The sequence below is a fragment of the Neolamprologus brichardi genome, chromosome 14 (genome assembly GCF_056152115.1).
Source record: "Neolamprologus brichardi isolate AB-2024 chromosome 14, ASM5615211v1, whole genome shotgun sequence".
NCBI lineage: Eukaryota > Metazoa > Chordata > Actinopteri > Cichliformes > Cichlidae > Neolamprologus > Neolamprologus brichardi.
Window position 1 is genome coordinate 35,884,465 of NC_142117.1, and position 23,871 is coordinate 35,908,335.

Below are 23,871 nucleotides of genomic sequence, written 5' to 3' on the forward strand. Positions count from 1 at the left end.
TGGGTGGGCGGAGATTAGAAGCGGAGCCCTCCCTGTGAGCCAAGTGAAAGAGCGCACCGTCACAAGCGAGAAGTGTCCCGAGAAGGCGGCTCAGCCAGGAACCTGCAGGAGGCCATCGCTTCTCGGCCTTTTGGCTAAGATCAAGTGTAGTATCTGTTCTTATCAGTTTAATATCTGATATGCCCCCGATTCGGGGGCAACGTATTAAACGCATTTGTAGAACAGGGAGCCGAATAAGGGGCTCGCTCCGTTCGCTCCACGCATCGACCCGGTATTGCAGCGCCTCCGAGAACAGTGCCCCCTTTGCTGACTTTGTGCAAAAGCAAGAAAGCCAAACAAAGTAAGGTCTGCCAAGCAAAGAGCCAGAAAGCAGCCTGAAGCCGCGAACGTGCTCCTCTCCAGTCACCCCTCTCCAGTCACAGTCGAACTCTGGAGCAGAGAAGGCGGGGCCTAAGATCTGCCCCTTCAGCCAAGCAAACAGGGCCTACCGTGACGCCGGAAGCCGGGACGAGGAGTCACTGCGGCTTCCTGCGAGGCCAAAGAAACACACACTCTGGCTTCTCTTCAAAACGTACAAGTCTTTCGCCTTTTACTAAAGACTTCCGTGGAGAGTGAGGCTAAGGAGTTGCACCTATTTTTGGCAGGGTCTGCCTTCTGGCTGGGCCCCCTCCTCGTTGTTCAATAGAAGAAAGCGCGCAGTTCCAGGGAGCTCCGCAGGCCTGTGAGCTACTGTGGGTGGGCGGAGATTTGAAGCGGAGCCCTCCCTGTGAGCCAAGTGAAAGAGCGCACCGTCACAAGCGAGAAGTGTCCCGAGAAGGCGGCTAAGCCAGGAACCTGCAGGAGGCCATCGCTTCTCGGCCTTTTGGCTAAGATCAAGTGTAGTATCTGTTCTTATCAGTTTAATATCTGATACGCCCCCGATTCGGGGGCAACGTATTAAACGCATTTTTAGAACAGGGAGTCGAATAAGGGGCTCGCTCCGTTCGCTCCACGCATCGACCCGGTATTGCAGCGCCTCCGGGAACGGTGCCCCCTTTGCTGACTTTGTGCAAAAGCAAGAAAGCCAAACATAGTAAGGTCTGCCAAGCCAAGAGCCAGAAAGCAGCCAGAAAGCAGCCTGAAGCCGCGAACGTGCTCCTCTCCAGTCACAGTCGAACTCTGGAGCAGAGAAGGCGGGGCCTAAGATCTGCCCCTTCAGCCAAGCAAACAGGGCCTACCGTGACGCCGGAAGCCGGGACGAGGAGTCACTGCGGCTTCCTGCGAGGCCAAAGAAACACACACTCTGGCTTCTCTTCAAAACGTACAAGTCTTTCGCCTTTTACTAAAGACTTCCGTGGAGAGTGAGGCTAAGGAGTTGCATCTATTTTTGGCAGGGTCTGCCTTCTGGCTGGGCCCCCTCCTCGTTGTTCAATAGAAGAAAGCGCGCAGTTCCAGGGAGCTCCGCAGGCCTGTGAGCTACTGTGGGTGGGCGGAGATTTGAAGCGGAGCCCTTCCTGTGAGCCAAGTGAAAGAGCGCACCGTCACAAGCGAGAAGTGTCCCGAGAAGGCGGCTCAGCCAGGAACCTGCAGGAGGCCCTCGCTTCTCGGCCTTTTGGCTAAGATCAAGTGTATTATCTGTTCTTATCAGTTTAATATCTGATACGCCCCCGATTCGGGGGCAACGTATTAAACGCATTTTTAGAACAGGGAGCCGAATAAGGGGCTCGCTCCGTTCGCTCCACGCATCGACCCGGTATTGCAGCGCCTCCGGGAACGGTGCCCCCTTTGCTGACTTTGTGCAAAAGCAAGAAAGCCAAACAAAGTAAGGTCTGCCAAGCCAAGAGCCAGAAAGCAGCCTGAAGCCGCGAACGTGCTCCTCTCCAGTCACACTCGAACTCTGGAGCAGAGAAGGCGGGGCCTAAGATCTGCCCCTTCAGCCAAGCAAACAGGGCCTACCGTGACGCCGGAAGCCGGGACGAGGAGTCACTGCGGCTTCCTGCGAGGCCAAAGAAACACACACTCTGGCTTCTCTTCAAAACGTACAAGTCTTTCGCCTTTTACTAAAGACTTCCGTGGAGAGTGAGGCTAAGGAGTTGCACCTATTTTTGGCAGGGTCTGCCTTCTGGCTGGGCCCCCTCCTCGTTGTTCAATAGAAGAAAGCGCGCAGTTCCAGGGAGCTCCGCAGGCCTGTGAGCTACTGTGGGTGGGCGGAGATTTGAAGCGGAGCCCTCCCTGTGAGCCAAGTGAAAGAGCGCACCGTCACAAGCGAGAAGTGTCCCGAGAAGGCGGCTCAGCCAGGAACCTGCAGGAGGCCATCGCTTCTCGGCCTTTTGGCTAAGATCAAGTGTAGTATCTGTTCTTATCAGTTTAATATCTGATACGCCCCCGATTCGGGGGCAACGTATTAAACGCATTTTTAGAACAGGGAGCCGAATAAGGGGCTCGCTCCGTTCGCTCCACGCATCGACCCGGTATTGCAGCGCCTCCGGGAACGGTGCCCCCTTTGCTGACTTTGTGCAAAAGCAAGAAAGCCAAACAAAGTAAGGTCTGCCAAGCCAAGAGCCAGAAAGCAGCCTGAAGCCGCGAACGTGCTCCTCTCCAGTCACAGTCGAACTCTGGAGCAGAGAAGGCGGGGCCTAAGATCTGCCCCTTCAGCCAAGCAAACAGGGCCTACCGTGACGCCGGAAGCCGGGACGAGGAGTCACTGCGGCTTCCTGCGAGGCCAAAGAAACACACACTCTGGCTTCTCTTCAAAACGTACAAGTCTTTCGCCTTTTACTAAAGACTTCCGTGGAGAGTGAGGCTAAGGAGTTGCACCTATTTTTGGCAGGGTCTGCCTTCTGGCTGGGCTCTCTCCTCGTTGTTCAATAGAAGAACGCGCTCAGTTCCAGGGAGCTCCGCAGGCCTGTGAGCTACTGTGGGTGGGCGGAGATTTGAAGCGGAGTCCTCCCTGTGAGCCAAGTGAAAGAGCGCACCGTCACAAGCGAGAAGTGTCCCGAGAAGGCGGCTCAGCCAGGAACCTGCAGGAGGCCATCGCTTCTCGGCCTTTTGGCTAAGATCAAGTGTAGTATCTGTTCTTATCAGTTTAATATCTGATACGCCCCCGATTCGGGGGCAACGTATTAAACGCATTTTTAGAACAGGGAGCCAAATAAGTGGCTCGCTCCGTTCGCTCCACGCATCGACCCGGTATTGCAGCGCCTCCGGGAACAGTGCCCCCTTTGCTGACTTTGTGCAAAAGCAAGAAAGCCAAACAAAGTAAGGTCTGCCAAGCCAAGAGCCAGAAAGCAGCCTGAAGCCGCGAACGTGCTCCTCTCCAGTCAGCCCTCTCCAGTCACGGTCGAACTCTGGAGCAGAGAAAGTGGGGCCTAAGATCTGCCCCTTCAGCCAAGCAAACAGGGCCTACCGTGACGCCGGAAGCCGGGACGAGGAGTCACTGGGGGAGCTACTGTGGGTGGGCGGAGATTTGAAGCGGAGCCCTCCCTGTGAGCCAAGTGAAAGAGCGCACCGTCACAAGCGAGAAGTGTCCCGAGAAGGCGGCTGAGCCAGGAACCTGCAGGAGGCCATCGCTTCTCGGCCTTTTGGCTAAGATCAAGTGTAGTATCTGTTCTTTTCAGTTATTATCTGATACGCCCCCGATTTGAGAGTAACGTATTAAAAGTAAGTACTGAATATTATGACAGTTATTTATGTGCGAATGTTTAATAATGAAGGACATTAAAACATTACTGTTGGCTACATGTCGGCAAAGTTATGTGACATTAGTGATGTTTGTACTTTCAGCGTTAATTTGGTTTTAAAGCCTTAACTTTAAAAAAAATATATATATATATATAGTTTAATAGTCGACCTTAATCTTACAGAGAATGTGATGATTTGATGGATAATTAAGGTCAGTCATACATCCACAAACACAACAAGCTGAAAGTCAGTGATGCTGCTCGGTTTGCAGTCCTGAATATCACGGCACAAGCAGGATTCACTGCACTGTTAATGTTAGCTATGTTATATTGCTGCCTCTGTTCGGTGGTGTCGAGCCAAACGGACTTTGACGTGTGTTTGAACGAGCTGACGGTTAGGGTGCCTGGGTTGTTGACCCGGAGTTTTGAGTTTATTATATTATTGAAATAGATTTTGATATTATTTATCATTTCTAGTCTTTGGTTTCTTCGTTAGAGTTCTGTCTTATGGTTTATGTCTCTGTGTTATGTTTCCTGTTTTACTTTAAAAGTCTGTGTCTCATGTTAATGCGTCTGGTTTTGCTTCCTTTGTCTCGACAGCCCTGATTTGTCCCAGCTGTGTTTCCCTCCTGTCTCTCAATCCCTGATTGCTGTGTATATTAGCCCTGTGTTCTCTTTGATCTGTCTCGCGATCTCCCTTATCTACCCTCATTCATGCTGTGTGTTCTGCCTACCTGCGTTTATTGTTTGTATTTTGGAAGTTTGTTACTTTGAGTTCAGCATTAAAGCTGTTTGAGTTCACGTTTGTCTCGGGAGTCTGCACTTTGGGTCCTTTTCCTGCCTGCACACAGCCGTTTCATAACAGACGGTTCACTCGTTAAGCTGAAAGAAAGATGCTTTAATCACAGGAGTCACACATGTGTCCACTGTACCATCTGGGAAATCTTCTTGCTTAGCACTCGTAATAACACAAACACTAAATCCTCCTTCTCTTGTGCTGTTTTTATGAAACCAGTTTGGTCAGGATGAATTAAGAGGGGGGTTATTTTCTCCAGTCTCTTTGAGAGAGCTTTGCAGATTATTTTAAGGTCTACATTTATAAGGGATATTGGATGATAGCTTGAGGGATATACAGGGTCTTTGCCTGGTTTTAGCAGGAGATTAATGTTTGCAGAATTCATATTTGATGGAAGTCTTCCCTTTTCTTTGATTTCCAACAACGTTCTGTAAAAAACTGATGCTAGAATCGTCCAGAATTCTTTGTAGAATTCTGCAGGAAAGCCGTCTGGACCTGGAGCCTTATTATTGGGCATGCTTATCAGGGCTTCCTGGAGTTCACCTGATGTCAGTGGCAAATCCAGTGCCATTACTTGAGTGTCTAATAATTTTGGAAGAGTTATGTTGTCTAAAAACTGATCAATTTCCTTTTCAGACGGGTCATATACTGTGTTCCCAGATGAATCCTGAACAGCACATATAGTTGTTTTTTCTTTATTTATTTTTAGCTAGGTTGCTAGAAATTGACCGGATTTATTACCATGTTCATAATTTTGTAAGCGTAGTAGACATCTTTTTCTCAATCTTGCCCCTTTCATATAAGTGTGCAGGGAAGACCCAAGGTTAGAGAGCTGATAACAAACTCTGTGTGACAGTTTATCCTGATTACAAACGTTAGGGTAAGTGAATCCAGATGATGGAAAGATGGCCCGGGTCTGCTGATGAGCACTGTCTGCTCTAACACTGACTATGATTGTGTTTCCTGGAGTCCCGTCAGTCCTGTAAATCAGCGTCCCCAACCTTTTTTGTGCAATGGACCGGTTTATGTATGCAATATTCTCATGGACCAGCCTTTAAGGTGTCGAGGATAAATTCAACAAAATAAAACCAGTACTGCTGCCAAAAAAAGAAGAGTTATTCAAAACCCCTGAAGAGCATCAATTCCACACCCGACCTCAACTCTCGTGATCTGGTTCCAAATGGTTTACGGACCGGTGCCAGTCCGTGGCCCGGGGGTTGGGGACCGCTGTTGTAAATAAAAGAAACCCCTGCTTGGACGCTGTGCAGAGCAGCGGGACCACACATTGTCACTTAATGTTTCTCATCATATTAATATTTATTTGTAAAATTGTAAATTTTAGTTTTAATGTTCATCAAATAAAATTACATTATTGAATACTACGTGCTACGCAATAATAGTAATAATATTAACTGTAATAATCGTAATGGCAGTTGTTGTTGTCATCATCATGCTGTTATTATCATGACTTTTTAAATTCATTGTTTTTCATTAAAACATTTTTAATTCATTAAAATGAAATATTTAAAAAAAAAACCCAAAACTTTAAACTCTACCACCAACAAAAATCGAATAATAAAAATAATAAATGATAACCATGTGCAGCTTCTCTCGTCTTCCATTTTTCCATGATATGTTTCACTCTACATGTTAAAGTGTGTTGGCTGCATATTAAGTTCAAAACGCTGATTATTCATTTGAAGTCAAAGTTTAGAAGCTCTGATCCAGTTGACTGATATACTCTGCTTTAAATCCTGCACTGAAATATGAGGATTGTGTGTTTATTAAAATTTAAAATCATCATGGAGTCATTGACAGAAGAGCATCAACATTCAGCCTGTTAAATTAGATTTAGATATTTTTATTTCAGAAATGTTTCCTAACAAAAATGGAGAATATAAAAACACAATCAAAGCAGTAACGTCCATATTATGAAGTGTTTGCTGTATCAGACAATCATGTTTATTTACAACAACGAAAACAATATAGTGCAGATAAACATGGTGCTGTAATGAATCTGCTCTTAAAAACAATAACAAAATACATTTTCCAAGAGAGATGATAATGATTCACATCAGAGTGAAGAATGAATACATTTACAACTGGTTTCTAACATTTATTATAGATCGAACTGATCACTGATAGAAACAGAAGAATATTCAAAATGATACTCTGAGAGATACATGAATGAGATATGGATAAACATCAAATCACATAAAACAAAAAAGCACATAATCATTATAACTGAAATAAAATATGAGCAGAAATAAACAAGAATTAAGTTGAAAGATAAAAAAAGGCAAAATGTTTAAAATATATAATCATATAAGAGACTGAACCGTCCAGTCAGGTCACAGATTCATATCTACAATAATATTTTTGTTTGTTTTTGTTTTGATTTCTTCACTTTTATGTATTATTATTATTATTATTATTATTATTATTATTATTATTATTGTTATTATTATTATTATTATTATTATTATTATTATTATTATTATTATTATTATTATAAGCATATTAAGTGTGTGTCTGAGCTGAAAGCTACTCTCCTGTCCTGGTTTTCTGTGTCACACAGACCACAACAACACAAAGCATCACCTGCAGACCTCTGAGCAGTATCCACCTGACTCTGTAGAAGGTCGAGTAAACCCCAAAGGGCTCTCTGTAGATCAGAACAAATGTTTCTGCTGACACACACTTTAACTTTAAATTAAAACCTGTACACACATACTCTCCTGCATCTTCCAGTGAGACATTAGAGATTATCAGGCTGTCAAAGGAACAAGTGATTCTATTGTCACTGCATAACTCATCATCGTACACAATTTTAACTTCTGTTTGCATCAACTTAATGAACATAAAGCCCAAAGTACTAGTTTTCCAATCATCAGAGCATCTTATAGTGACTTCATCTCCCTCTGAGAAAACCTTTACTGCAGGTGGACCAAATTTAGGGCACACGAAAAGCCAGTACGCATGACTTACTGTTTCACCTACACAGTAGTAGATACCTGAATCATTTAACATTAGTGATGGAAGTACCAGCGAGAAGTTTCGACCAATTTCTTGATCAGTATTGTAGGAAATTGCTTCCTTCATCCAAACCGGGGGCTGGTCATGAATGGGGTCCGTGAAGGGACACTCCAGCACAGCTGTGTCTCCCTCTGAAGCATAACGTTGCTTTGTTTCTTTGATCAAACGTACAGAGTAACTGCTCACACACTGCTGTTGGTTCATCAGCAGGCAGATGTAAAAAGTTTGTTGTTCATTGAAGACATGAAGAAGTGATGTGTTTGTCACCTGCAGGAAACTTTCTTGGACTTTATTCACCTTCAAATTTGTTCTGTCTTCAAAACTACTCAGCCCGGCTTGTTGCCGCTCCCCATAATGTCTGATATAACGCACCGTCAGATTCTCACCTGCTCCTTTACATTGTACGTCTACAGTGGCATCAGTAGTTGTGATAGATTCTTCCCCCCTTACTGTCTTACACACAGTCAGGCTGATGTTTCTCTCATATGTCACGCTGCCCTGAGTCCAGCACACTTCTTGGTACAGTCCAGAGTCTGAGTGGGTCAGGTTGTTGAGAGTAAATGAAGGAGAACCATGAAATGTCTCAGGAAATGAGAGTCGTCCTGTCAGGTCTTCATGTACTGTGAAGTTTCTGTTCCAGGGGTCAGAGATGTTCCACAGGACCAGAGTATCTTCACCAAAACGTCTGGAAGTGATGCAGGAGCTGTTTTGATCTGGGAGCTTGAACTGTAAAGAGCCTCCTTCTTCTCTTATGGCAATAAATTCTTCTGCATGAATGTTGCTGATGAGAGTGAACAGCAGGCAGAAGCAGAGCTGTGCGACTGCAGCCATCCTGCTCAGAGGTCTCGTGGTGAGTGTCATACAAGCACTGACACTGCTCGCTTCATGAGCTTCCTGTTTGTGGTTGGAGGAGGAACGCCACTTCTTTATCACATCATCAAGGAACACTTTGAAGCATTTGGCTCGATATCACGCCGTATATCTGCTTTCACTCTTCACAGGCCAAAGTGTGGACACGGGTTTTTTTATACTTCGTTGCATGGGTCCAGGGGTATCAAACATGTGGCCTGGAGCACAGAACCAGCCAGTCACAGTGTCCAATCTGAACCATTACAAGTGAGATAATGTCAGCTTTACCACACAGTCATGAATATTTATGAAAATGTAAAAGTCCTTTCTAAACTATTTAAAACTTTTTGAATAGTTTTTTAGTTTCAAAAACAACTAAAAAATGTCGTTTCTTATGTGATCTTTCATAAAACATCACATATTTTCCAACATAATTCAGGTTTTGGTTTGGTCTAAGTAAGCAGAGGAGTCCAGGCATCCAGTTTCCATGCAGATGTTTACATGAAGCTCATCATCTGATGATGAAACTTACTTTGTACCCAAGCAGCCCAACCAGAAATTGAAAGTGTACATGCATCAAGGGACGGAGCGCATCCCGTCAATAGGTCCAAAGTGCAATCGAGGCTAATCCCATGATCTTCTTATTTTCTTGTAGACCGAAGTTGAAAATCTGGCAGTATTTATTTTTGTGATTTTTTTTCCACTCTCAGCTGTCCTTCTCCTGTATTTGGGCCTGTTTGTTAATTTATTTCAATCATGTAAACAATATACACGTACATTTAGCAAAGAAAATCTGAGAAAAAAATACTATACAAAATAAAGTTAATACATTTCAATATTGCTTCTGTTCTGATTCAGTTACATGTCGAAAGGGAGAGGGAAGAAGTACACACTTATTTAATCCCACCCCTTTGCCATAAGTTATCAGTCAATATTTAGTCAGCTTCCTTACTGATATAATCTGTAATAAAAATAGTGAACAGATTTCTGATATAATATATACTATAATATCACATCATGAAGTTTTCTAAATAGCGACATTCACTTAATTTCAACATTTTCCCTTTTCTTTATAGCTCAAGAAGATCATATCTTTATAACTCTTTTTGAACTGTTTTATGTTTGGATATTGCTTCAATTTCATATTCAAACTGTTCCACAGCTTCACTCCATGCACAGAAACACAAAAGCTTTTTCCTGTTGTACGTACCTTCCCTGTTTTGAGTTACAAAAACCCCTTAAATTATAACTTACTCCTTTAAAAAAAAAAAAAAACTTACTCTGAATATAATCTGGCAGTTCCTTATTTTTTGCTTTGAATATAATTTGTGCTGTTTGGAATTTCACTAGATCAGCAAATTTCAATATTTCAGACTGCAAAAATAGTGAGTTTGTATGTTCCCTATAACCTGCATTGTGGATGATTTGAACTGCTTTTTTTGTTGAAGAGTAAAAAGTGAAAGTAATGTGGTTTAATAGTTGTTGCCCCAGACCTCTGCACAAAAGCTTAAGTATGGTGAAACCAGTGAACAGTAGAGAATATGAAGTGATGTCCCGTGTGATACCTGCTTTGCCTTGTTTAGTATTGCAATGCTTCGTGATACTTTGGAATGAATATATCTTACGTGAGCACTCCAGTTTTTCATCTATTATTACCCCCAGAAATTTATTTTCCCTGACTCTTTCAATATCAACACCATTTAGTTTAATCTTAGCATTGTATTTAAAGTACTATTTCCAAATAACATCATTTTAGTTTTATTCAAATTTAATGATAATTTGTTTTTATCAAGCCAGAACTTCACTTTACTTATTTCATTAGTCATATCATCCAATAAATTCTGCAGATCATCACCAGAGCAGAAGATATTTGTATCGTCAGCAAAGAGAACAATTTTTAATACTTTGGACACTTTACAGATGTTGTTAATGTTTAAGTTGAAGAATTTTGGGCCCAAAACTGAGCCTTGGGGTACACCACAAGCAATGTCCATACATAAGGAGCAACCACCATTTAATTTCACAAACTGCTTACTTAAATAATTCAGGACCCAATTTAAAACTACCCCTTTGACACCATAACGTTCCAGTTTTCTTATTAATATATTGTGATCTATAGTGTCAAATGCCTTTGTCAAGTCTTTGAATAACCCAGCCACATATTGCTTTTTGTCTATGGAATTTGTGATGTATTCTATTGAATTCTGCTTGATCTGATTCCGTACTCTCAGTGAGTAGTTTATGTTTATCTATAAATTTTTCCAGCTGGTTGTTAAACAGTTTTTCAAGAATTTCTGAGAATTGAGGTAGTAAAGAGACCGGCCTGTAGTTTATGGAATGGTGTTTGTTGCCAGATTTGTATAGGGGTATAACTTTTGCTATTTTCATTCTGTCTGGAAATCGACTAGTTTGAAATGATAAATTACAGATGTACGTAAACGGTTTTATAATAGCCTTACTATATCTTTTAACCACTATCATATCAATATCAATTGGGTTCCGGCTTGAGTGAACGCTGGTGCGCCTGGCTACCGCTACTCACCAGTACATTTTCGATTATTTCGATTATTTGGATTCAGATTTGAATGAACCAGATCGATCTCTGCCAGGGATTGATTTGCAACGCTTGTCCTCAACATCTGCTATTTCAGCTGAATGTGCTCTTACGTCGTCTTCTCAGTGAGCTGCACTAGCTTAACTGTTTGAGCTATTTTAGCCTACCTGTTCGTCACTCCGGCTGGCTCGGCTCCTTTTCCTCCACATAATCGAAGATGGCACTATTATGGATTCTCCTGACGCTCGTCTACCATCCTATGGCTGGTCTGCTCCGCTATACAGCCGCTGAGCTCCTGCACCTTCGCGGGCAGCTGTTGCTCCCGTCGCCGGCGGAGCTCCACTACCACCCAGACATCACTTTCCAGCCTCGCCGGAAATACATCCATCGCGGGTCCCGCAGGATTTTCCATAACTCCAATGGAACTAAATCGTTTTGGTCTGCTATTCGCCGCCCTCGCAGGAACCCTGATCGGGTTGTCAACCACCGATCTCTAGCCCACCTGCCCAGGACGCCTACCGCAAATAGCAAAAAAGAGAATACTCCACTCAACTTCTGTCTTCTAAACATTCGCTCACTGACAAATTAGGGGCCTCTCATCCAAGACCTCCTATCTGACCGTAAGTTTGACTTTTTCTGCTAAACTGGAACCTGGCAACAACCTGATGACTTTTCTCAGCTAAATGAATCTACTCCTCCGGGGTTTGTTTACCTTTCTAAACCTCGCTGCATAGGTCGTGGGGGTGGTCTCGCAATCTTCTTTCGCCAGCACTTGAAAGTCCTGCCAGTTAATCTTGATACCTTTAGTTCCCGTGAGTGCCTTGCATGTGAGCTGACTGGACCCATTCCCACCATCATAGCTACTGTATACCGCCCCCCCCTCCCCCAAACCTAACCCTGTCTTCCTCAGTGACTTTGCTAATCTACTAACCCATCTTTCATCTCTCTCCCCAAATGTGATCTTGGTGGGAAATTTCAACATTCATATGGATAATAATGACCGTCTGCTCACCAGAGATTTTTCCTCTTGTCTCGAAGGCTCTGAATTTAAACAATTTATCGACTTTGCCATTCACTCTAAAGGACACACCCTGGACTTGGTCTGCTGTTCTGGTCTTTCTCCCTCGAATCTTTCTGCTACTGAAATCCCCATAACTGACCACTTCCTCCTTTCATTTAACCTCACTCTCTGCTGCTCTTCTACCAAGCCAACCCGTCTCATCTCGTTCCGCAACATCAACAACATTGATATGGACATTCTCACTACCAGTTTGGACAATGTTCAGATTCCGGACTTCTATTCTACTCCTTATGATTTCTTGTTATATTATAATAATTGTCTACGCATTGTCCTTGATTCTCTGGCTCCTGTAAAAACCTACTCTGTTTCCTTTGCTCACTCTGCTGCCTAGTTTACCTCTGACCTCCGAGCTTTGAAGGCCAAAGCTCGGCAGCTAGAGCGTAAATATAAGAAATCTGCTTTAACTGTTGACGCAGAAATCTATAAATACCATGTACTTCAGTATAAAGACTCCATCAGCAAGGCCAAACAAAGTTTCTACTCTGGTATTATCAGGTCTTATTAGGGTAATGCAAGGACTCTGTTTTCAGTTCCCAACAAACTAATTCAACCCCCCAACGCTTTACCACCACACTTCTATTCCTCTGAAACCTGCAACTCCTTGATGCTGTTCTGGACTACGAAAATGAATAACATCCATCAGCAACTCAGATCAAATGTTGTGTCTACCTCCTCTCCAGAACCTTTTCTCCTTTTTGAGCCGTTTTCCACTTTTTATCTTCCCGATTTATCCGATATTTCCAAGTTCATATGTAAATCAAAGCCTGCCAAATGTCATCTTGACCCCATGCCCACAGGGCTTGTGAAATCCTGCCTCTCTTCTCTACTCCCACTCATCTCTGCTATCATTCACTCTTCTCTCACCACCGGTATTGTTCCCTCCTTATTCAAGACTGCTCTAGTCACTCCTATACTGATATAACCATCTTTAGATCCTAACAACTTTAACAACCTCCGTCCGATTTCCAATTTACCCTTCATTTCTAAAATACTTGAAAAAGGGGTTGCAGCTCAACTTCATGTACACCTGGTTAATAATAATATTTACGAGAGATTTCGATCTGGTTTTCGCTCATGTCACAGTACAGAAACTGCTTTACTTTTTCTAATCTTCTAATCGGAGCTGACTCTGGCCTTCTCACCATTCTCGTCCTGTTTAGATCTGAGTTCAGCCTTCGACACCATTTCTCGCTCTGTACTTCTAAGCAGACTTTCCTCTCTCAGCATCTCCGACACACCGCTCGCCTGGTTTCAATCATATCTCCTCGACCGCTCCCAGTTTACTCAACTAAGATCATTCCGCTCTCGTCTATTGCCCGTCACCTCTTGTGTACCTCAAGGCTCAGTTTTAGGCCCTCTTCATAACATACATCGTCCCTCTAGGTACCATTTTCCGCAAATTTGATCTTCAGTTTCACTGTTTTGCTGATGACACCCAGTTATATCTCTCTTGCAGACCTGATTCCTCCCTCCCACCTTCCTCCCTTTCAGAATGTCTATCTGAGTTAAAATCCTGGTTTATCTCTAATTTTCTCAAGCTCAACGAGGATAAAACTGAGATCCTTCTTATTGGTACCAAATCCAACCTTTTGAAGGTGAACCATTTCTCACTCACCATCGATAACTCCACAGTTTTCCCTTCTCCTCAGGTTAAGAGCCTTGGTGTCATCCTAGACAGTTCACTATCCTATAAATCTCACATCAATAATCTCACCCGTTCTGCCTACTTCCATCTATGCAACATTAACAGATTGCTTCCTTCTCTTTCCACCCAGTCTACATCCATTCTTGTCCACAGTCTTGTTACCTCCTGTATTGACTACTGCAATTCTCTTTTGCATGGTCTCCCCCAAAAATTCCTCCATAAGCTTCAACTGGTTCCAAACTCTGCTGCTCGCATTATCACCAGAAGCCCTCCTACCAGCACATCACCCCTGTTCTTCAGGAACTTCACTGGCTCCCTGTGAAATTCCGGATAATATTCAAACTTCTTCTGCTCACCTTCAAGGACTTTCATAACCTCGCTCCTCCTTACCTTTCTGACCTGTTAAGCAGTACCTGTTCTGCCCGTTCACTTCGATCTTCTTCTATCCAGCTTGCTGTACCTTCTTTCCACCTCACCACCATGGGAAGCAGAGCTTTCAGCTGCTCTGCTCCCAGACTGTGGAGCTCTCTACCCCCAAATGTAAGAAACATTGGTTCTCTCCCCCAGTTTAAATCCCAACTCAAAACCCATCTGTTCAAATCTGCATATTCACTGTGAATCCACTGTTAGTTAATTTTATCCTGTGCTTTTTGTTTTATTGTTCTTATTTTGACATTGTTTTATTATGTTTTGATCCTATTGTAAAGTGTCCTTGGGTGACTTGAAAGGCGCTCATAAATAAAATTTATTATTATTATTATTATTAATATCAGTACAATCCAAAGATTGCCACAACCTCCATATTATATTCTTCACGGTCATTACAAATTAAATACTTGGGATAGTTCTCTTGTCCAGCCCCACGTTTTATAACACTGTTCAGTATTTCCCATAAACTTTTAATATTATTTCTATTTATATCTAATTGCTTCTTATAGTATTCCTTTTTACTATATTTAAGTATATTAATTAACTTATTTTTATATCTTTTGTATCTGATTTCAGCATCTTCAGTTCTCTTTCTTAAGAAATCTCTGTATAGAGCAATTTTTTCTTTACAGATGCATTTTGCAGACCTTTTCTTATACATGGACAGCCCATATATTTATGTTTCCTACTATATCGCTTTATTGGACAGTTGGTATTATACAATAATGTAAATATTCTAAGGAATTCATTATACGCACTATGAACGTCATGTTTCTGATATATTTCACCCTAGTTCTGTTTCATTAAATCTTTTTTCAGTGCATTCACTCTTTCTTCTGTTCTTGCTTGTCTGTACTCTTTTTTACTGTCCACTTTATTGATCTTGTAATTCCTATCATAGATGGTAAAAATTGGAAGATGGTCACTTATGTCTTTAATCAGGAGTCCACTTACAGTCTTATTTTTAATGTCATTTGTAAAAATGTTGTCTATGAGAGTTGCACAATGTGATGTGATCCTGGTAGTCTAGTAATCTTTCTGCACTTTGGATGTGAAGGAGCTTTACCTCCACAAGTTCAAGGATACTTTTCTGCTGCAACCTGATAGTGGAAATTTCCTCCATTAAGAAGTAAAGAGACCTTTTAATGTCCCCGACTTCCTCAGCTGACGGAGTCCTCTTCAGCCCCATTGTATCTGGCTCCACTGGTAGCAGGTTCAGTCAGCTGTTTCCTCGGTCAGCTGTTAGCTTTCTCAGCTGTTAGCCTGGTAGCTTGTTGGCTAGCCTGCAATTACCTCTTTAACTTTGATAATCCAGTCCAATATCCTGTATCAGAGTCATACAGTTATAACAGTCATGATTGTGTTTTTGAATGGATGTCCAAGGTGTAGTTTATACACTGGAGTAAGTATCTTGTTTGCACTAAAGAGGTTTGATATTAATGTTATAGACGGCTGTAATGCATGCACCCAAAATGCAGACGGAGACGGGAAACTCAAAAACACTGAAAGGCAAATAATGCAAAACTTTACTGGGACATATATAAACTAAACATACGAAGAGGCACACGGGCGAAACGCACAGCCATGAGGGAGAATGCGACACTTTACTTAGAGAGACAGCGGCAAACACAAAGTACAATGACGAGGGAACAGAAGACACATAAGGAACGCAAGACTGACACATGAGTTTGACAGAGAAGTGGAGGAAAGGTAGATTAGAGGGAACGAGGGAACGAGGGAACGCGAGGAGACATGAGAAACATAACAGGCAGGGGGGAAGAGAATGAAACATGAGGAGGGAAGCAAGACACAATAACTCACAACATATATAAACACAGACACACACAGAGACACAGAGGCCAAAGACACAAGAGGGAATCTGATAATCAAGACGCTAAACAGGGAATATAAGAAACTCAAAACAGAATAACTAAGACTACAAATAAACCAGAGTATGAACTATGATACAAAGTAACACTAAAACACAAGAAGTCAAAAACACTGAGTCAAAAGGAACCAGAGCTGTGACAATTAAAAGATTCTGAGCTCAAGCACATTTTATTTCAAAACATTAAATAATTAAATTCTCTTCATTGCAGTTATTGGGATAAAAACATGGGTACAATATGACACCTAGTGATGACCTATGCTAATAATGAGAAAGCTCGTGCTAGCTTTCCATAGTGAGTGACAGCACAGGCATCTGTGTTTTTCATCGCATGAGAGATTAGTGACAGGCTAAAGTGTGAAACGTGTTTTTAATAGAAGACTTCAAACAGCAACAGAAACTCTGTTATTCTGGGTGTTTCTAACCTTGAAATCATGCTGTAAGTGTAACTCAAGGCATTGTGATTATCTCTTCTATTTCATCTGTCTCCAAACTTTGAATGAATGCATGTTTCAGGCAGGCAGAGGTGGAGCACTCGCAGGCTTTGTGTATTAATTGCTGTTTCCTAAAAACAATCAAGTGTTTGAGTGAAATCCCTTTTCTCATTAAATGTCAAAGACCTGAATTTATAGTACTGAGGATTTTTCAGACAGTTTTTCTCAAAAAGGTGTGTTACGGTGCGTTCACACCGAACGCGATAGTGCTGCACAACAGGCAGCACTATTAGTTCTAACAGTCTCAGAGCAGCATTTCTAATTTTGATTGAAACTGTCAGAGAAAACGGCAGCCTCGAGCAAGCCAGGATATTAGTTTATAGAAGCTGTTAAAATTATATGTCTAACGTTAAAATGTTGGTGACACAATAATTTCATCCTAATGGTACTGACATATTCATAGGGTTAATTTTTGAGGCAAAATATCATGAGGTAGTCATGATTTTGCAAATATTCCACCTTGTAGTGCAGTTTGCACAAATTGTTTTAAAAATGCACTCAGCCTACAAACATTACTGATGAGTCAAGATCTGCACAAACTGACAGAAACACTAAAGCAGCTACACATTTTATTCTTATTGTCATGTATGTCCTATTTATCAGGTGACAGAAGAACCAACACAAAGCTCAGAGAGTAATGGTGATACAAGATCACAGGTGAAATTGGATGATGACTTGGTGGTTCATGTAGGCAAGTATATTTCTCCCTTTTGTTAATCTTTTTTTTTGTCTTTAGCAAAGACAAAAAGGGGGAAAAAAGAAACAGGGCAGGGTTCGGTGGTGGAATCATCCATCCCCACCAATACCAAAACCAAATCTACACCCTTGGATTACAGAATACATGCCCCAAAATGTATTTTGTAACGTAATCCATTACGTTACTCAATGAGAGTAACATATTCTGAATACTTTGGATTACTTAATATATTATCATGCTATTTACAACTACATGAATGTACTATTGCTGTGTAATTTGTTACTATTACTGTAGGCTACTCACCATACCAACACCAACTAGATTTTTAAATCTTAATATAAAATGAGTAACAGGTGGACATTAGGTAAGGCTGCACTTTTAGCAGCAATCTTGTATAGAAAACTGTTCCGCGCGTATGTAAAACAGGTCCGCGGCTCCGAACCGTAGTAAAGGGACCTCTGGCTAATATGTCGGGCTCGTAGCCAAAAACTAGCTTTACTTTGTTGTCTGGGTCAACTTTGCTAGCGAGAGACAGAGAGAGGCGTTGAAAGGCTGCTCCAACGGAGCTTATTGTTTCAGAGGAAAACATGAACACAGGGTACAGTTGAGTCTTAATAGCTTACTTACAACTGGGCTACACTGCCCATGAGGCTACATTCTTTAGGGCTATGCCTGGAACAGTCTGCCTGTTGCTTTTATATTAAATCATTTTTGAACAATAATTGAAAAAAAAAAAATTCTCCACGTCATTATGTGGGCTGCAAGTAGAGGTGACATGGACCGCGAGATTGAGACACCGCCATTAGAGCCTCTTAATGCGTGTTTTTTTGGGGGTTTCTGTCGGCATGGAATTACCAAAAACAGAGAGGGCATAGCCGAACATATGAAAAAGAAAAAGACGGCCGTGTAATCCCTTTATTTCAAAAAAGTAACTGTATTCTGAATACCACCATTTTAAATGGTAACTGTAACGGAATACAGTTACTCATATTTTGTATTTTAATACGTAACTTCGGTACATGTATTCGGTTACTCCCCAAAACTGAAAATAAATAAAAGAACACTGAAGTTCTTTTTTTTTTTTTTTTTTTTTTTCTTTTGCCTGTCCCATTTGGTTCTTTAGCCGTCAGAATTGTTGTCTGAAGACCAACAAGGATACCCAATGGATTTATTTTGCCAAATGGATCATCATGGCATTGCCGTATTGGTCCATTTGATCAACCTTTGTTTTTATTATTTATTTTATTTTATTTTCAGTTGTTACAGACGGGACAGACATGAGTGAAGGATAGGAAAGGGAGAAAGAAAGAGGAAGGAAAAGAAAAACAGAAGGGGAGAGGGACAGTGAGAAAGGGGGGGGAAAAAAATATCTCCGGGATCACCTGTTGAGAGAAAAAGAGTAGAAAACAAGCAAAAAAAAAAACCAAAACAGAGCAACATACTATACACAACACCATCGCATTAAACTAGCTAAGTGTAAACAGCAGCAAATACCAAATATTGAACGTTGTTGTGCAGCACGCAGGACAGACAGCGCACAATGTGCTTTGAAGTAGCAGCCAAGAAAGGTGTGATTCAAGTCTACAAACAGCGAACACCTGTGTGCACACCTGTGTGGATCGGCGCGCTTGTATTCAAATGGTTTCCCCATGTAATGGTCTGCAAGAGGATGTAGAGAGCCATAGCCCTGTCCCCCAGGGCATGAAGCAGGCATGGGGGAGATCCAGGCCCCAGACATCCAGAGGCCCCAGAGTGCAAGAGCCCAAGGAGGACCACCGGAGGGGCATCCGTGCCACCTTCATGGGAAGGGCTGAGGATCCCCAGATGAGGGGTCACCCAGTAGCCACCAGGCAGAAACTAGAGGGGGCTGCTCCGGCGTGCCCGCCGGCTCCGCCGGCAGCCAGCTGTGCCAGAGTGAACCGAGCCGCAGGCACAGAGGCCGGAGGCCCGAGGGCCCTCCGCGCCCCGGAAGAGGCCTGACCGAGCAGCAGGCGCCAGGCCCCGCCAAGTAGCCACCGGGAGTGAGCTGGCACATGACCTGAGCGCCCAGCCCCAGACACCAAGAACCAACAATGCACCGACCCCTGAGGGCATCAGTCACCGGCAGGGAGTGTGGTGAGGGGAGATAGGCCTCCACACTTGGAGGGCCTGGGAGTTCCCAGAGAGGTGGAGTCTAAGACCCGACCTGACATATAGACACAGACAAACACGCACACACAGACACAGACATGCATTCCCACCCTCATGCACACATATACAAACACTCAGCACTCACCCAACGTAGGAATAAACGTAAATGGACATGTACACACAATCACACTCCCCAAACATACTCTATACCCCGGGTCCAGGTATCCTCGCCCCCAGAGGGGGAAACGGCACCCAGACCCAAGAGATGTTACCCTTCCCTCCGGGGTGGAGGCAAGCAGACCGCCCCAGGCTCCGCAGCAGCAGGGAGGCCAATCGGACAGCCAGCATCTCTTCCCAGCCCCCCTGCCCCGATGGCTAGCAGAGAACGGGGGTGTGTTAAGACCCCATACCCTCTTCCTCCCGCTCAAGTGTAGTGTTGCTGCGTGTTGCTCTAAAGTGTATTTAAAACAAGGGAGAGCATGGTGCTGCTGCCAGAGAGCAGCAGGTGTTAGCACGGCCCCTCCCGAGAACCCTCAATGTCTACATGGATTTAAAATTGAGAGGTGGGCACCGGCGCCAGAGGTAGGTTTGAATACACAGACCGTCTACTGGACGCCGTTAGCGTGCCCACCCTCAAGGCCCTATATATATATATATATATATATATATGTGTGTGTGTGTGTGTTATGAGAGTGTAAGTAATGTGGATGTCTAAGTTGTGAGATAAAATTGAGGCACAGGTGGCCAGAAGAGGACAGAGGGGGGGGGGAATGTCTCCCCTGCACCCTGGTGACACACCCGCACCCCAAAGCCCTACCTGTGTGGGTGGGTGTGGTGGAGCGGGAAGAGGGAGGCAGCCGGGGATGGGGAGGAAAAGAAGGGAGGGGAGGGTGTCCCTCCCTAGGGCCAGCTCCCCCGCTGACCCCAATAGGCACCCCCGTCCTCTGGTATCCACCAAGGCAAGGGAGCCCAAGCCCATCCAGACCGGGCCTATGGCAGCAGCACCGCCAAGCCCCACAGGACCCGGGGCAGCTCACCCTACCCCACCACAGAGGAAACTGTACCCACCCCAACATTCAATCATCTCCCAGACTACACAAGACACAGACACCCAGGTTAAGTTTATTCTCCACCTCTCCTATGTCTCTCCCCCACCTGCAGAGTGGACTCCTGCAAAGATGGAACAACCTCCCTGCCAGTTGAAGAGCCCCCCGGTTAGGCCGATGCACAAGAGGCCCCCTGCGCCAGGGCTGAGCCCCCGTGCACCCACCCGCCCACAACCTCGGCGACACACCGACGAGGACCGAAGCCCCCAAGGCCCAGCCAGAGCCCCAGCACGGAGGCGAAGCACCCCCGAACCCCAAACCCCCACGCCCGCCCCGGATCCACTCAGGGGCAGCCAGGCCACCAGGCCAGTAACCTACGTCCGCCAGCACAGACCATCCTCCAGCCCCGCTGCACGCGGCCACGAGGGGAACAACCTCTGAGAGCGACCAGAGCCACTAACCAGGTTATGAACACAACCCCCGGGTTAAGCCCTCCAGGGATAACGTCTCTAGGGGTCCTCCAGGTGCCCTAAGCCCATCCCAACCTCCACATCAACCACAATAGCCAAGGCGGGACCAAACCACGACCCCCCAACCCCGCTAGGTGATGGAGCCGATCAAAGGAGCCCAGAGGGATTGATCTAATGTGGTGGCAGAGGCTATATCGAGACTAATGTGATCTATTAGATAGTTTCTATATTGGCTAGAATTAAGATTATTTTTATTTTTCCAGTTCATGAGGACCGTTTTCTTGGCGATGCATAGGGCAGTAAAAACCATGTGGACTGTATTAGTTTCTGTAGTGACATCATCCAAATTTCCCAACAAGCATACTAAAGGGGAGGTTGGAATTTTACATTTCAGACACTTTGATAAGTCTTCACATATCTCGTGCCAAAACTTCTGCACTGGTGGACAGAACCAAAGAGCGTGGATGTAATTGTCTGGTGTATTGCCTTGACAGTGTGAGCAGTTGTTGGCGGATGTAAAGCCCATCTTGAACATTCGATGACCTGTATAGTGCACTCTATGCAGTATTTTGTATTGTATTAATTGCAGATTGGGATTTTTAATCAATTTAAAGGTTTTTAAGCACATCTGAGACCAGACGTTTTGGTCTAAGCTGACTGATAAATCTGCTTCCCACTTTGCAATAGGAAGGGATATTGATTCATCTATTTTAGAAAGTGTTCTGTATATTTTAGATAATAGTTTGGGGGATTTAAGAGTAAGAAATTGAACCACACTTGGTGGTGTTTGTAATTCAACTTGACTGAGGTTAAATTTCTTTTTTACTATGGATTTAATTTGTTGATATTCTAAAAATCTTTTCTTGTTGATCCCATATTGTGTAACTAGTCTGTCAAATGGAATAAATTCTGTTCCCTCTAATATATGTTCTAAGTATTTAATTCCTTTACAACTCCATTCTGGGAAATTAATCATATTATTGTTTTGTAATATGTCAGGGTTATTCCAGATAGGTGTACGTTCGCATGGGATTAATGAAGACTCCGTTATTTTTAGAAACTCCCACCATGCTGTCAGAGAAAAGCTGATGTTGATGCTTTTAAAGCATTCATGTCTTTTGATGTTTGAGCTAATAAATGGTAGGTCTGAAATCTCTAGATCATTGCATAGTGCCTGTTCAACATCTAGCCAGGGCTCATCTAAGAGGGTACATTTTAACCATTCTGAGATGAACTGAAGCCTGTTGGCTAAGGAGTATTGGTGAAAATTAGGCAGATCTAATCCTCCTCTATCCTTGGTTTTTTGTAGCGTTTTTAAGCTGATACGCGGGGGTTTATCTTTCCAAATGAATTTAGAAATATGTGAATCCAGAGATCTGAACCAATCTTGTGATGGTTTGTTGGGGATCATTAAAAATAAGTAATTTATTTTTGGCAAGATCATCATTTTTATAGTGGCAACCCTTCCCATGAGTGATATGGGTAGAGATTTCCATCTAGTCAGATCGCCTTCTACTTTCTTTAGAAGTGGGATGTGGTTTAATTTAATTAAGTCTGAATGCTTAGGAGAAACATTAATACCTAAATATTTAATATTTCCAGATTGTAGTGGGGCAGAAGATGAATTATGGAAGGAGCAGTTAATGGGAAGAACTGTAGATTTTGGCCAGTTAATTGAATAATCTGAAACTCTTGAAAACCAGTTTATTAGAGTAATTACCTCACAGAGGTTGATTTGTGAGTTTTGCAGAAAAAGCAACACATCATCCGCATAGAGACTGATTTTATGTTCTACGTTCTTACATTTTATGCCCTTAATTGTTGTAGCCTGTCTAAATGCTGCTGCTAGAGGTTCGATAAAAATTGCAAAAAGTGAAGGGGAGAGTGGGCATCCCTGTCTGGTGCCCCTCAGGAGACAAAAGCTGGAGGATGTCTGGTCATTTGTTCTGATACGAGCTGTTGGGGAATTGTATAATATTCTTATCCAATTTATGAAAGAGTTTCCAAAACCAAATTTGTGTAAAGTTGCAAATAAAAATTTCCAGTTAACTCTGTCAAATGCTTTTTCTGCATCTAGAGATAATATTATGGTTTCAATGTTTTTATTGTATGAGTAGTCTATTAAATTAAGTAATCTACGAGTGTTTGTTGAGGAGTGCCGACCTTTTATGAAACCAGTTTGGTCAGGATGAATTAAGAGGGGGGTTATTTTCTCTAATCTCTTTGAGAGAGCTTTGCAGATTATTTTAAGGTCTACATTTATAAGGGATATTGGACGATAACTTGAGGGAAATAAAGGGTCTTTTCCTGGTTTTAGCAGGAGACTAATGTTGGCAGAATTCATATTTGGTGGTAGTCTGCCATTTTTCTTGATTTCCAGCAACAATCTATGGAATACTGGTGCCAAAATTGTCCAGAATTCTTTGTAGAATTCTGCAGGAAAGCCGTCTGGACCTGGAGCCTTGTTATTGGGCATACTTATCAGGGCTTCCTGGAGTTCACCTGGCGTCAGTGGCGAATCCAGTGCCATTGCTTGACTGTCTAGTAATTTTGGAAGAGTTACGTTGTCAAGAAACAAATCAATTTCATTTTTAGACGGGTTTATTTGTGGTGAATATAAAGTTTCATAGAAATCCCTAAAAATGTTGTTTATTCTTCCAGGGTCATATATTGTGTTCCCCGATAAATCTTTAGTAGCACATATAGTTGTTTTTTCTTTATTTATTTTTAACTGGTTTGCTAGAAATCGACCTGATTTGTTACTGTGTTCAAAATTCTGCAAGCGAAGTCTTTGTACAAGGAATTGTGTTTTTCTATTAATAATTTCATTTAATTCTAGTTTTGTTTTGCATATTTTGTTCATTACTTCTTGATCTTGGTGGAACGCGTAGGCTTCTTCTAAGGATTTGATGGTTTTTTCTAATTCCTGAATATTTTTGTTTTCTTCTTTCTTTTTGTGTGATGAGAAAGAAATTATTTTACCTAAAATGGCAGTCTTACCAAAATTTCTCTATGTTTTCCAAATGGTTCCTGTTTTTATAACCAAATCAAGTTTCAAAGATTTAGACAGATTAATAGCAACATTTATTTGGAAAAA

General features: G+C 42.9%; 1 protein-coding gene, 9 non-coding genes and 1 pseudogene across 10 annotated transcripts; 10 read left to right on the forward strand and 1 right to left on the reverse strand.

Annotated features, from left to right (window-relative positions):
* The first annotated feature begins 114 nt into the window (after positions 1-114).
* On the forward strand, positions 115-305 carry LOC148099596 (U2 spliceosomal RNA). The gene has a single exon (XR_015720146.1). It is a non-coding gene; the product is annotated as a U2 spliceosomal RNA (small nuclear RNA).
* Positions 306-548: 243 nt separating this feature from the next.
* LOC148099597 (U5 spliceosomal RNA) lies at positions 549-661 on the forward strand. The gene has a single exon (XR_015720389.1). It is a non-coding gene; the product is annotated as a U5 spliceosomal RNA (small nuclear RNA).
* A 185-nt stretch (positions 662-846) lies between these two features.
* On the forward strand, positions 847-1,037 carry LOC148099598 (U2 spliceosomal RNA). The gene has a single exon (XR_015720631.1). It is a non-coding gene; the product is annotated as a U2 spliceosomal RNA (small nuclear RNA).
* Positions 1,038-1,277: 240 nt separating this feature from the next.
* Positions 1,278-1,390, forward strand: LOC148099599 (U5 spliceosomal RNA). Its single transcript, XR_015720397.1, has one exon. It is a non-coding gene; the product is annotated as a U5 spliceosomal RNA (small nuclear RNA).
* Positions 1,391-1,575: 185 nt separating this feature from the next.
* LOC148099600 (U2 spliceosomal RNA) lies at positions 1,576-1,766 on the forward strand. The gene has a single exon (XR_015720077.1). It is a non-coding gene; the product is annotated as a U2 spliceosomal RNA (small nuclear RNA).
* A 229-nt stretch (positions 1,767-1,995) lies between these two features.
* Positions 1,996-2,108, forward strand: LOC148099601 (U5 spliceosomal RNA). Its single transcript, XR_015720390.1, has one exon. It is a non-coding gene; the product is annotated as a U5 spliceosomal RNA (small nuclear RNA).
* Positions 2,109-2,293: 185 nt separating this feature from the next.
* Positions 2,294-2,484, forward strand: LOC148099602 (U2 spliceosomal RNA). Its single transcript, XR_015720614.1, has one exon. It is a non-coding gene; the product is annotated as a U2 spliceosomal RNA (small nuclear RNA).
* A 229-nt stretch (positions 2,485-2,713) lies between these two features.
* Positions 2,714-2,826, forward strand: LOC148099603 (U5 spliceosomal RNA). Its single transcript, XR_015720391.1, has one exon. It is a non-coding gene; the product is annotated as a U5 spliceosomal RNA (small nuclear RNA).
* Positions 2,827-3,011: 185 nt separating this feature from the next.
* Positions 3,012-3,202, forward strand: LOC148099604 (U2 spliceosomal RNA). The gene has a single exon (XR_015720093.1). It is a non-coding gene; the product is annotated as a U2 spliceosomal RNA (small nuclear RNA).
* Positions 3,203-3,544: 342 nt separating this feature from the next.
* On the forward strand, positions 3,545-3,723 carry LOC148099605 (U2 spliceosomal RNA; annotated as a pseudogene).
* Positions 3,724-4,529: 806 nt separating this feature from the next.
* Positions 4,530-8,322, reverse strand: LOC148099606 (uncharacterized). The gene is made up of 2 exons (XM_087851682.1): positions 7,057-8,322; positions 4,530-4,541 (listed from the first exon to the last, which is right to left on the reverse strand). Exons 1-2 carry the CDS (start codon positions 8,320-8,322, stop codon positions 4,530-4,532), a joined length of 1,278 nt encoding a protein of 425 aa, XP_087707808.1.
* Between the last annotated feature and the right edge of the window lie 15,549 nt (positions 8,323-23,871).